Source organism: Brachionichthys hirsutus, chromosome 4, assembly GCF_040956055.1.
Source record: "Brachionichthys hirsutus isolate HB-005 chromosome 4, CSIRO-AGI_Bhir_v1, whole genome shotgun sequence".
NCBI lineage: Eukaryota > Metazoa > Chordata > Actinopteri > Lophiiformes > Brachionichthyidae > Brachionichthys > Brachionichthys hirsutus.
Genome location: NC_090900.1, coordinates 6939801 through 6953744, shown reverse-complemented (window position 1 = coordinate 6953744; position 13944 = coordinate 6939801). Strand labels below are relative to the sequence as shown.

At 42.8% G+C, this 13944-nt stretch overlaps 2 protein-coding genes across 2 annotated transcripts; one reads left to right on the top strand and one right to left on the bottom strand.

Moving 5' to 3' along the window:
• Window positions 1–1096: 1096 nt before the first annotated feature.
• On the top strand, window positions 1097–5960 carry LOC137917940 (phospholipid phosphatase 1-like). The gene is made up of 6 exons (XM_068760676.1): window positions 1097–1154; window positions 3471–3622; window positions 3730–4010; window positions 4463–4520; window positions 4898–5074; window positions 5353–5960. The coding sequence occupies exons 1-6, from the start codon at window positions 1097–1099 to the stop codon at window positions 5476–5478; spliced, it is 852 nt and encodes a 283-aa protein (XP_068616777.1). The 3' UTR covers window positions 5479–5960.
• Window positions 5961–7364: 1404 nt separating this feature from the next.
• On the bottom strand, window positions 7365–11437 carry LOC137918092 (ATP synthase subunit alpha, mitochondrial-like). The gene is made up of 11 exons (XM_068760839.1): window positions 11309–11437; window positions 10815–10890; window positions 10275–10444; window positions 9901–10074; window positions 9565–9731; window positions 9074–9374; window positions 8751–8975; window positions 8546–8653; window positions 8211–8355; window positions 7959–8109; window positions 7365–7861 (listed from the first exon to the last, which is right to left on the bottom strand). Exons 1-11 carry the CDS (start codon window positions 11366–11368, stop codon window positions 7783–7785), a joined length of 1656 nt encoding a protein of 551 aa, XP_068616940.1. The 5' UTR covers window positions 11369–11437; the 3' UTR covers window positions 7365–7782.
• Window positions 11438–13944: the final 2507 nt, after the last annotated feature.

Genomic DNA, 13944 nt, shown 5'->3' with positions numbered 1-13944 from the left:
AGGGTGCAGGGGTGAGTGCCACCCCCAGGTCTAACCCTTCTAGCTCTGCAGAAACACACCGTGAGGGGAGGAGCCTGTCTGCGTCGGCCGACGTCTGTCGTCGTGTCGAAACAGGCACGCGATAGGGCCGGAACTCCGAGCACTGCCCCGGCCCGTGCTGCATTGAATGCACCTCGGAAATTTAAAAACAATTTATTGAAAAGCAACAAAGTGGTTCACAAACATTAAGAATATCATTTAGCTGGTGAGGACAGCTTCTCACAGAAGACTGGACAATAAACTGCTATCAATAACACCATTGGATGACACAATAAAAAAATAAATATTTTTTTGTATGCATATAAACCAGTAAGAGAATTAACATAAGGTGGTATACTTTGAATTTAAATACAATTGAACAAAGCGATAACAGAGCAACACCGATTGCAGTCGTGGTAGAATCAAACAGTTTGTTTTATTTATCTTTTTTAACCTAACCCTAACCAACCAACTAACCAGCTAATTAACTAACTAACCAACACTGCAGCGTTCCCTAAGGAGTTCACGAGCAGCACATTAATCAAAAACCCACCAAAGCAATCCTTATTCAATATATGCATTAGTCTGAAATGATCTTTTACTTGGACAGATATCTTTAATTTATACCTAGAAAATCTGAGAATCTTCTCAATCGCTTGGCATTTAGGTGCGGAAACGCAGAAAGCAGCAGGTCTTGGCTTGTTTCTTTCCTGGATGCTCCTGAAGGCACCTTTAATCGCGACTCCGGCGGCTGTCCCTCATCAGCAGTATCCGCACAGAGGACAGGACAGGCCGGCATTACGAGCAGAGGAATCCCGCTGAGTGATGATCGGCGAGCGGCTCCCCGCGCTAGATTAGATTTATCTTCAGTGTTTTCCATCCGTAGGTTAGGATCTCAATTTGAAACATTGTAACACCCCATCCGGTAGTTTTTATTTCACCTCCCCGGTATTCCGCGACAGCACAATGACGCCGGTGTGTTTCACACTTGTGTAACGAGACGCGCCTCGTCTCGCCTGTAGAAGAGACCACCGGACATTTATTATTGAATAAAGAGTCCACAAGAAGAGGACGCACCATGTTGGAGGGCGCAGCGGTGCCGCTCATCCTGCTGGATGTCGCCTGTCTCGTCCTCGGTACGTACAAACCAGGCTGTTAGAACAATATCATTTATTCTATCAAGTTAATACCTCATCAATAACTTCAGATGAATGAATTCTGCAGCGCTGCTCCCGTGTCCAAGTCATTTAATATTATTGGGGGGGGGGGGGGGGGGGGGTTAGAATTTAACCCAGACCCTCACACTCTTGTGTCTCCTTTTCCAAGCAACGCTGCATATTTTTTTTTTGCTCAGTGTTTGGAATGTAATCAAAGTGCAGAAACCTCCAAGAAGAAGGTAAAATATCCAGACAGGGAGGGGTTTCCCCCCCCCCCGGAGCTCTGCGTCATCCGCTGATCTGGACCGACTCCCTTTGATTCGTCAGCGTCTCTGCGGCTGGATGAGCTGCTGACTCCGCACCGAGCCCATCATTAAGTCTTCTCTTGGCAAACTTCATTGCTAGTCTTCTGCCTTCTGCCTTGCAAACAGAGAATTCCTGTACAAACAAAGGTAGACAGAGAGTTTCTGTGTTTTTTGAAAGTCAAACAAAAAAAAAAAAGGTACCGGTATTAGTAAAATGTGATGAAGAACAATACTAACTCCATTTATCAACACTGTGCCACAAAGAGGTTTACATACATGAACACAAAGATAATATACAGTTATGTATAAATAAATAAGCTGTTAAAAGGAATACAAGAAAAATTGTAGAAAGAAAAATGGATTAAAAAGAGCTGTTTAGTAATAAAAATGGAGGATTAAATTTGAATTAAAAACAGTTTAGGTATAAGAAAATGAAAAAATATAAATACATATTCAAAGGTGATTTTAAAAGAAAACATTGACTTAGCAGATTATTATTTATTAATGTTGTGTTCGTTTCAGTTTGTTGTGATGAAGCCGACTTTCATTGCTTCATATGCTGTTTTGATGTTTAACCTCCAGCTGGAAATATTAGATTGAATTTTAGATAACATTATAATTGAAATGCAAAGTGTACTTTTACTCTAGCATATAATGGTGATATCATTCCACAACTCTGCAAATAATTATATTTGCAAATGAAACTGGTTCCTTGTTGTCATGGAAATATCCCACCAATTTGTCTTCTGTGCTTAATCACTAATTAAGTATCATTATTTGTATCAGAAAGTCTTCATGTGTGTTTTTGGACAGACAAACGCTAGAGACAAGATCAGATATAGATGTAGGACTTTATCATTCTATCCCTGCCATGGTCAGGCTTTTAAAGATAAATAGAATTGTTGTTAATAAACTAAACAAAACCCAAGGAATCCTGATAAAATAAAATTAGCTATTGTGCCCCCTCTATTGAGGCACACTCCATTAGTTATCTATTATATATGTTATAATTGATCTATTATGATGTTATATCACTTTCCAAGCGCTTAATTCGCTGTCTCACATTGTGTGAAGCGTCTGAACCTGGTTTCCAAAACGATTGACTTCAAAGTTCTGTGTTTTTTCTTTCACCATATGTCAGTGGAAGATGTTTGATAATGTTCTCTGCAACACTTTTGCATCATAAAGAGGATTTGAAAGCATTCCTGCAGGTAATAAACAGTAATACCCGCAAAGCATCCCAGGAAAAACAGCAACTGCATGCTGTAGCATTGAGTATCACAATCATGAACCTGAAACTGCAGCAAACTGTCATTTGAATTGCAGATAATTAGAGCGCATGACTGCAAAAGAAAAAGCAAGAATAAACAAACAAAAATCTAAAAATAAATATTAGCTGCTGGTCCAACATGATCATAATTCCCTCGGGCCTTGCTCCTCTCCCTTCTGCTGTTGATGCTTTTTCGTTGAAGTACAGACGTGTCCTGTTTTGATGATGTTCACAACACTGTTACAGCGGAATGGATCTCTGTAACAGGCCTTCAGAGCTCAGCGGGTTTTTGTCTGGACCTCATGTAACCGAAGCATCGCTGATTTGCTCTGAATTCCTTTTGTCGCTGACTTTCTGACTTCAGTCTTTGTCAGGTCAGACTGAGTTCATTCATACCTCAAAGGTCTGAAGCATTTCACTCAGTGATCGTAGAATTTGACCCGGAGACAAAGTCAACTTTCCTTTTAGCTACATGCAAGCAGTTAAATCGCCAGCTTCCCTTTAAGGGCTTTATAACCTCGATTTGACACGGGTCCCGTGTCTAAACGAAACTTATCATTATGATTGTGTAATAAAACTGGAGACTTGTTGAACTTCTGGGTCACAATAAGAAGATTTGGCAGCTACTTGTACACCTGACATATGTTTAGATTTTACTGATGACTGCCAAACATTAATTTCCATCATCCACCTTTTCTTTTTTTTACTTTTTTTTAACAGTTGGACTTCCATTTTTTATCCTCACCCCCCAACACAGCCCTTTCCGCCGGGGCTTCTTCTGTAATGACGAGTCGATCAGATACCCTCTCAAAGACGACACCATATCCTACCAGCTGCTGGGAGGAGTCATGATCCCCTTTTCTTTGATTCTGGTACGATAACTCTTAAAATCTCTCCCAAATGTCAATGCTGAAAGAAACTCTTATTGCCTTGTTGTTGGACATCTGGTGTGCGACTAAAGAATTGTGTTGTGTTGCAGCTCATCTGTGGGGAGTGCCTTTCTATTTACTTGTCTCGCATCAAGAACCAGTCTTTTGGGACCAAGTACGCGGCGTGCGTCTACAAAGCTGTCGGCAGCTATCTGTTTGGAGCTGCTGCTAACCAGTCTCTGACAGACATAGCCAAGTACTCCGTCGGCCGTCTGCGGCCGCACTTCTTGGCCGTGTGCAAACCGGCGTGGGATCGCATCAGCTGCAAAACTGGTGGATACGTCGAGAACTTCACGTGCACCGGAGACAAGTTCCTCGTGGAAGAGGCCAGGTGATGATCATGAGCGAATTAAATGAAGACGTTACTTGCAGGACGTTTACAGTACCGGTACGTAGCTTGGGAGGACAAGGTAACCTGGTTGGTTTAAACCCCCGAGTCGAAGAAAGTCAACTGGACTTAGATTTAGGTTTATTAGAAGCCCTTATCTGTTAATGTTAGTAATGCATTTAGATGTTGTTGAACTATTTTAGGTCGCATCTCATACCTTATATCATGAGATCAATCATGTTTTCTCTGTGATGACACCAGTTGCCCAAAGTCACACATTGTACATGTGTGACATGTAACATGTTTTTGAGTAACCCTTCAGCTATTGATTTATTTAGCGATAGCGTGCATCAGTATGGTTCAATTGAAGTGATAGATCCTGATTATGATTATTGCCTGTGTTAATCTCACACTGCTCTATTTTCGATCTCTTTCTCTTTATTTGTGTTTTGCAGACTGTCGTTCTTCTCCGGTCACGCAGCCTTCTCTATGTACTGCATGCTGTTCCTAGTAGTAAGTACATATTTTATCCTCAGGATATATTCAAAGACAAAACTGGACTTTTACATGAGTGCTAGAGGTTAGTGACTTTTTTTGGTGGACTGCCCCTCCAACACGGTAGTAGGGCAACCCTTGTCTTGTTGCCTGCTTAGACGGCTCTTTAATTGTAAAAAGGCAACGTGTCCTTTTCTCTAGACATGTAGTATTTAAGACTATTGACAAATATCAATCAAGCTGGACCAAACATAAGTTGTTGACATAACCTGCCCTACATATAGATGTAAAACCAAGCAGACGAAGTGTTGAGTGGTGCCTTTCGAAACCTGCTGATTGTATAAAGGTCATTGTCTGTCTGTGACATTCTAATGCGGCTCATTTTTCCACTGCAGCTTTACATCCAAGCCAGACTCAGTTTTGATTGGGCCCGGCTGCTGCGTCCGACCATCCAGTTCTTCTTAGTTGCGACTGCTGTGTATGTGGGCCTGACCCGGGTGTCTGACTACAAACATCACTGGAGTGATGTGCTTGTGGGTCTTCTTGTTGGGGGTTCAGTGGCCATCCTCACAGTAAGTCTCATCTATCATCATTTGGATCATGGCAAAGCAAGACCTCATGTGTGTGGTTTTTTTTTTATGATGTAGAACTTGAGAAAGTCATGTGAACCTATTTATAAATCACATTTCGAAGGCATGTGAATGATTAAAAAATGAAAGTTTATTACTTTTGTTACCCCCTCGTGACGTTTTTACGTTGTTTACACCATGAAAGCCATGACTTCTTATTTATTTATATAGAATAGCCTACAGACCATCCAATTCCATCGAAGCGTTTCCTGTTTCTACAGGTGGTCTGTGCGACCAGTTTCTTTAAACAGCCGGTGGGCCGAGTGGTCTCTCAGGAAGAACAGGCCTCACACACCAGTTTACAGGAAAGCCCTTCCAATGGAAACCACTATGGCAGCACTGACTGAATCGGAGGTCCCTGCACGAGGCCTCTACTGAACTCCAAGTCTTTGACACGACGTTTGGCTGTTTCTCTACATTTCTTCATGACAGTTTTCACGAAATGGAGCCACTGCTGCAGACCTTTGATGCGTTTGCTTGACTTCAGTACAGAAAGAAATGTGCATTGCAGACCGCCTCGCTCTACTGAGTTATATAGCGGCAGCTTTACAGGTTTGTTTGTTTTATTCGACAGCTTGAATAAAATGTGCTTTCTTATGCATATTGGTGCAGTGGTGCCATGGTGAATGAATGAAATTCCTTTTGCCCAGAATATAATGTGTGTCTCTGTGTGTGCTGCAAGCAGGCTTGTAGAGAGCCTGGCTCTTCCGAATAGGAAAACCTGGACTGACTTTCAAACTTAAAATGAAGACTGAACTATGAATTCATGTATTTAACGCTGAATTTTGCCTTAGTATTGCTGATACCGACTGTTATGGCCCTGCTCGGGTGTGACTTCATGTAAGAAAAATAAAATACATTGATTTTCCCTTTTTTAAAATCTTTTGTGCAAAGTTCTTTATTTAATGCAGAAGCTTCACAACGCCCTCACCAAAGTGTCCTGCAGGTCATTTCTGTCTGCTTGGTCTGTACAAGAAAGGCTGATGGAACACACCCCCATGGCCCGTAAATTAGATAAAGCAGCCAAGGAAATGAATGAACGAAGTTTAAGAAATTCCCTCTGATTAATTGGGAATTGACCCAATTGATTAAATTTGATTCTGAAGACAAATAGGGTAAGTGCTCATGTTATCTAAGGACAAATATAGAAAGCTGTTTTAAAGATTCTGGTCCAAGACCTCAGATTGTAAGTTATGCAAGGGAGAACACAAGACTTCACACTTTCACATGCAAAGAGAAATGCAAATAGGAGGTGTGATGCCTGCATGTTGGATCATGACCCCCAAGACCTTTTGGGCATTGACAAACTGCTCATCTGGCTCGAGTCACTTCTCCAGCCCTCCGCACGTCTAAATGTGACCAGTCGTGCTGTCTGTTGCTCCACAGAGATCCCGTTGTCACACTAACCTTGACAATAGTGCTTATTGAATGCAGCTATAATCACTCTCACATGTCTCACTTCGTATTGCCAGACAGTGATGGTACTGCAGAAACTAGGGATTTCGAGCATTACTTTTCCTGGACATCCCATTTAAGGAATCTTGGAAAATTGTTCTGACTCAAGTGAGACAGAAATAAATCTAAAATAAAGATTTTTTTTCTTTTTTACTTAACTTTCTTTGCACAACAACCAAGTAGTTAAAGTGACAAAGTTTTGTATTTATAGGGACTTTTGTCCTTTTTTTTTTTTTTCTGTTTCCAGGGTTACATGTTGTTCCTTTGGCATCTCCTATGTCCTGGTTGAATATTTTAATTTTAAGAACTTTATTTTTTTATTAAGATATGAAATTACCATGAATTGGAATTAGCATTCATTCATTCTCTGAACTGCTTTGTCAGTTACCGGGTCACAGGTTGTGCTGGAGTATATCCCAGCAGTCAACAAGCGAGGCAGGGTTACACCCTGGAAAGTCACCAGTTCATCACACGACCACACGTAGTGTGAACTGAATTTACACAAACACTCACAGCTATGGGCGATTAAGCATAAACAATTAACCTTAGCACCATGCTAAGAAAGAGCTCCAATTACTGACTCGTCAATTTATTCATACTTACTCAAAGCCTACAAATTATTTGTCTGCAGAAGTAAAAGATTCTGAATTGCATTTTGTGGTTGGTTAAAAAACACTTCATGTTGCATTCAAATGCTGTTGATGCGTTGCCTAAACTGCATGCCTATTGATATCAAAAGCAAGATTAGGGGCACAGCCTTGAGACAGAATACGCAGACTTGATGTCACCATTGAATTTATTATGATCAAACATTCCACCCCATCAGTTCAACCTGTTAGCGTATGCTCAACTCATTACAGCACAGCAGAGACAAACCATGACGAGTGTGAGAATTGGAATATATTTTAACCAGAAATTTTGGAACACTGAAACACTGCTGACAAATTCAACACCACAATGACGTCATCTTGTTCTCCTCAGAAGGCTTAGCACCATCTTTTCACAGCCAGGGTGCTCCAAACGCAATAAACTCACCGTAGCCAAGAGCACAATCGAAATTAGCAGTACAGTAAGGTTGTAAAATTTTATTTGGAGAAATCTGTACATGGAGGTTTCGGCCTTCAGTTTGTTCATACATACAAGCATAGAGGGACACAGACAGGAAGCTAACTGAAGATCGAGAGAAGGGCTTTCCTTTACTCAAAACTGGACAGGAAGTTCAGAACAACCTGCTTCAGCTTAGCATCCGATGCCTCCGAGATCTTCCCATCAGCCCTGAAAGAGCAGGAACAGATCAAGTCAAATCACGTTCCCATCGATATAGAACTAGTGGGCTAACAACGGATAGCATGGTTGCTAATGAACACCTTACCTGATTGCAGCAAGCAGCTCCTGCTGCTGGCTGAGGACGTGCTGCAGGAATGCCTTCTCAAACTTTGTGATCTTGCTGGGCTCCATTTTGTCCAAGTGACCTCTGACACCAGCATAGATGACCGTTACCTGCTCCTCAATGGCCATCGGCGCTGTAGGGATCAGAGTTTCATAATCCAATTTTGCCATTTTAAAAATGGCATGGAATGCAATATTAGCATTTGTTGCCTTTTATGGGCAACAAACTACTCACAGTACTGCCCCTGCTTCAGCAACTCCGTTAGCCTGACACCCCTGTTCAGGAGCTGCTGGGTGGCAGCGTCCAGGTCAGAACCGAACTGAGCGAAGGCAGCCACCTCACGGTACTGAGCCAGCTCCAGCTTCATGGTACCAGCCACCTACAGCGTGGGTGGGGGGGGGGGGGGGGGGGGGGGGGGATTACAATGCTGCAGATTATTGAATTTTGTAACCTCCATTTCATGAAATGCAGGACTTCCTAGAATTTTTGTTCCAGAACAATTGCAAATCCAAACATCAATTAAATTAAAATGTTGCCGTCTGAGTTTGAAAATAAAAATCCAGTATCACCTGCTTCATGGCTCGGGTCTGGGCAGCAGAACCTACTCTAGACACAGACAGACCGACATTGATAGCTGGGCGGATACCCTTGTAGAACAACTCCGTCTCCAAGAAGATCTGCAGTAAACAAAAGATAGAATTTAAGAGCACCGAAATGGAGATTTAATACAGGAGCCAAGCCAACAATGGGAAAAGTGAAGCCCGTTTGGCCGACCTGTCCGTCTGTGATTGAGATGACATTGGTGGGGATGTAGGCAGACACGTCTCCGGCCTGAGTCTCAATGACGGGCAAGGCAGTGAGGGAGCCGCCGCCAAAGTTGTCGTTCATCTTGGCGGCTCTCTCCAGCAGACGGGAGTGCAGATAGAACACATCGCCAGGATAAGCCTCACGACCAGGGGGGCGACGGAGCAGCAGGGACATCTGACGGTAGGCAACAGCCTGGGGAGGGGGGGGGGGGGCGAGGAGAAGTCATTTACCAACCTCGAATGCCGACTCGGTATTTAGATCCACTTTTAAACATCAAGCCGAGCGCCCACCTGCTTGGACAGATCGTCGTAGATGATCAAGGCGTGCTTGCCGTTGTCTCTGAAGTACTCTCCCATGGAGCAGCCCGAGTACGGGGCCAAGTACTGCAGGGGGGCTGCGTCGGATGCAGTAGCAGAAACCACAATGGTGTACTTCATGGCATCGGCGTCAGTCAGCCTCTTCACCAGTTGAGCTACAGTGGACCTCTTTTGTCCGATGGCAACATAGATGCAGTACAGCTTCTTCTTCTCGTCAGTCCCATCGTTGAAACGCTTCTGGTTGATAATGGTATCAACGGCAATTGCAGTTTTGCTGGAGAGAGAGAGTAAAGAATGTAAAAAAACATTTTGTCAGATGTTTTTCTTCATCATTCAGGCGGTGAAGACGAGACAGTGGAGAGCATGCATCTTGTCGCTTGGCTTTCAAGGTGCGCCACACCCGAACTGTAGCTCCTTACGACGGCACCGTGTCTTAATGGTAACGAACCCATTGAAGTATTTACCCAGTCTGCCTGTCACCAATGATCAGCTCTCGCTGGCCTCGGCCAATGGGAACCAGGCTGTCCACAGCTTTGATTCCAGTCTGCATGGGCTCCCTCACAGAGATACGGGGGATGATTCCAGGGGCTTTCAGACCGACACGCCTGCGGATTTTGGAGCCCAGTGGACCCTGAGGCAACAGCAGGAAGTGTGTTCATCGAGCCATTTAAATTTATCAAGCGACTACTCCATCATTGTACTTGTAATTATAACCAGTAGATATAATTTAATGTTCTCAATGCTAACACCGTTTAAATTTCATCCACTGCAAGCCGATTTTCCACTTTAACATAAGTCACCTTTCCATCAATGGCATTTCCCAACGCATCCACGACGCGGCCGAGCAGCTCCTGGCCAACAGGGACATCCACGATGGCACCAGTCCTCTTCACAATGTCACCTTCCTTAATCAGCTTGTCATTACCGAACACCACCACCCCGACATTGTCCGGCTCCAAATTCAGAGACATGCCCTGCAGGAAAGATTCCAGATGATTAAATTAAGAGCAACTGTCAACTGGACAATGAAGGGAATGAGTTCCACCTTAAGGAAAAGATACTGAGAGTCTAAGGTTTCTGGAAAAAACATCAATAGATTTGTTTTCAGGAGCTTTAAATCAGCATCGGCTCTGAGGAGAAAAACAAGTACATTTTGCATACGACTCTTTCCTACCTTCAGTCCAGAAGAGAATTCCACCATCTCTTCTGCCTGGACATTTCTCAGCCCGTACACCCTGGCAATACCATCACCAATGGACAGAACACGACCCGTCTCCTCCAGGTCTGCAGCGGTGTCAGCGCCCAAGATCTTCTCCTCCAAGATTGAGGACACCTCCGCTGTGCCTGTTAGATAAACACAATCGTTTTAAAATCATGCAACATTAAAGCATTTCAGTTCTTTAGAAATGTTGCACAATTTTGAAAGCAAGATCAATCAAGAAGTTCCAGATATGAGAACTGTAAACTTAATATGCAATTTATGTTGGTAATAATATAATGATTATACAAAATAGTTTGCAATAATGAGATACAGCCTAAATAACAATGATAGTTTCCTTCAACTAAAATCTGCATGATGGCCATGAATGGAAACATTAAATCCATACATTGTCACTATAACAGAGCATAACACCAATAACCTTCAACCACCTTTGGGCGCTAACCCCTGGTGTGGAGGGCGAGACTCGTATCGTGTTTTTAATTAAACTCTCACCCGTCTTCTGCAGCCATGGTCGGTGTGTATGAAGGTGGCTGACCCCAACGAAGGCGGCCGGCAGAGCCTTGGACACCTGAATTATTGAGACAATTAAGACAGTACGTTGATTTTAAAACTACACTAAATACACTGAAACTACAGCCGACAATGCGCACTCTAAATGCGAATCTAACACGACGCTGCGCAGGAGCCGACATGCGCCGTCAGGCTTTCTGACCTTCAAAGCGTGGCTGAATGAGCCATTAGCATTTTAGCTTGCGTACTAAATTGAAATTATACATAGTGCAGAAAGATATACCGTAAAGACTAATTCAAAAACATCCGCTTCTAATTTAAGAAGTCGAACAATCACCGAGGACAGGAATGACGCAGAGATTAAGTCGCTAACAAGCTAGCTAGCGGCCCCGCTAACGTTACCCTTCACACCCATACGGCTCGGCGACATTAAAGCAACTCGCAGCAACACTCGGAATATTTTAATGAATACTTACAAACCCAGCCCTTCTAGGTAGGGTTCTGACCAAAGTTGCGGCAACTCTCACGGATAACATTCTCTTCGGTTGCTAATGACCTGTCTTCGACCACTGGCGGCTTCGACCTGCTGCTTATGGGTGACAACGTAATGGCTGAATGAATTCTTCTTCTACTTATCTCCGCTGACGCTGCCTTTCTTGCTTTGCTGCTCAGTGCTGCCCCCTGTCGTCAAGGCTCGGATACAGACTGCAATATTTTCTCCACGACATCTTGGGAAAAGCTTTTTCAGAATTTATTTCCTATTATATGTGTTCGATTTTTAATTAAGCCACGAAATGTAGGAAGCCCCTTTTCACAAATTTCAAACGAAAACTGCTAATTGTTTAAATTGCAAGTGTAGAAGTACTCTATAAAATACTTGGATAAAAAGCTCATGCCTTTTAAGTCTAAAAGTAAAGTATGTTTTAGTAAAAAAAAAAATATATATATATAAACTTTATTACAGGCTCTAGACCCAATAGTAAGAACATACAACACAAAAACACAGCAAAACATACTTAAAGCACCCAAAGTTTACCTTTTTTTGCAATAGGTAATATTTGTAATTTTACTTTAAACGCTGTTAACTTTTCGAATGCACTTGTTTATATATAAAAAAAAAATATATATTCAAACAACCTCTGCATCAAAGGAATAACAAGGGTGTTGATTGGAAGGTTTTGTTCTAGTTCCATGTCATCCACCGCCCGCTCTGCTATGGAGCGCTGCAACAGCGCCCTCTTTTGCTCCGGACATGAAACGACACGTCTGCTTTTGTCAACGACAACCGAGCGAGCCAGACAGTCGCTCCGTTCAGTTTGCCTGTGATGCTAGCCACTAGCCAGCGAGCAACAGCCAGCCGCCTGAATGTAGATCCCCATGGGCTGCTACTGCTATATCTCTCCAAATAACCCAGCGGAATCATAAGATAAGGATCGCAGGATGGTCTTAGTGCATGTCGGATATCTGGTTCTTCCTGTATTCGGCTCAGTAAGAAACAGAGGTACGCTTTTAATATTCATACCGATCCGAAACGTGTGCCCTATTTATCTTAATACTCACTGCAGCTGTCGGCTAGCTAGCTCGATATTAGCCGCCGTGTTAGCTTCCGTTAGCCAGCTTACAATTAATGGTCAAATTATTCGCGAAAGTGTCGTTTATGTAACGTGATTTAAATTGTATTAAACGCAGAATTATCCGGACGAACCGAAAAGTATTGATCGCGTCTGTAGTTTTGCCGAATAAAGAATATTTTGTCTTGCTAAAAAATAAGCTAACTGGCTCGTTGGCTCGGACTATGTCTTGGAACGGAAACATTTTCCACAAAGGATTCCATATGCATGAGACATGCGGGCCGAGATGACTGGTCGAAAACACGGCCTCATTTCGACAATAGCGTTTCTACGCACAATTCAATAGATACTCAATCTCCGTGTGCGATTTTAAATTCCGTGACATTTCGATGCAGTGCTCTTGTGCCTTAGACGCTACCGTCCATTTGCGCTGTAAAATACCGCAAAATAGACGCAGCCTTCCAGCCAGTCAGCTAACCTATCTGTGCATGGATGATGTCATTTGAAGATCACCTTCTGCTAGCGCTCGCCGTTTTTCCACCGTGCTTTCAGTAATAACCATTCTCTAATGCCGATTGGCCGACGCACTAATCGATAAATTACTTCGGAGCATGGACTCCTACGACATTAACGTATCATCATTGCATTAATTTGCTGTTTGGCAATTCAGCAGCTGTTCGTTTGCAGCTGCCGGACTGCAAAAAGACAGGAGTTTGCGGCCACAGTTTAAATAAATAAAAATGACACAGCTACAGTGTAACATTAATTTCATAATAGTGGCGTCAGTGATTTCATTGTGCTTTTATTTCTGTTCTTATTTCCCTGTTCCATAGTATGGAGGCTGGCTCTACATTCTGCATTTATCAGATCTTTGTCGTCCCCCCCATTGTGTAGCTAATGATCATCTGCTGCTGTGTGGTGTGGCGTGGCCTCTGCCTGTCCTCTGCATTTAGCTGTATTGTGAATCCCTTCTTCATTTCCTCTTTCCATCAGAAGACGACATTGGTATTAAAAAGCACCCCTTCTTCCCCAAGATGTGTTCAGTCACAGACTTTCCGTGTTAAGCAGACTAAAACAATACTTTAACACCTAGAACAGAGCACCTTTTTGTCTTTTTTTCTGTCAAATTGCTGTAGCACTGATGAAACATTTTAGCTCCTTCAGTTGAATGTCATTGTGTACCTCCCATCCAGTCTTTTATAGACAACATGCTGTAAATTCCTGTAAAGTGGATACATTTTGCATGATCTCAAATATTGCACTGCATTGTTGAACACCAGAATTCGGCTCATCTTCTTTCTCTCCACACAAGGTGCAATGTACATGATTGATGTGAGATATCATTGATTAAAAGCATGCAAATTGGAACCATATGCATGCCATTTTCCAAAGTTAACCTCAACATTTCAGCAAATACTGTCACGCGATTGGTTGAAATGACTGAAGGTACACTGCACCTGCGCACAACAACCTGCCATAACTGTCTCCATTTTTGTGTAATCCTTTTGTTCCCTTTGCAAATTTCAACGCTTCGAATCACA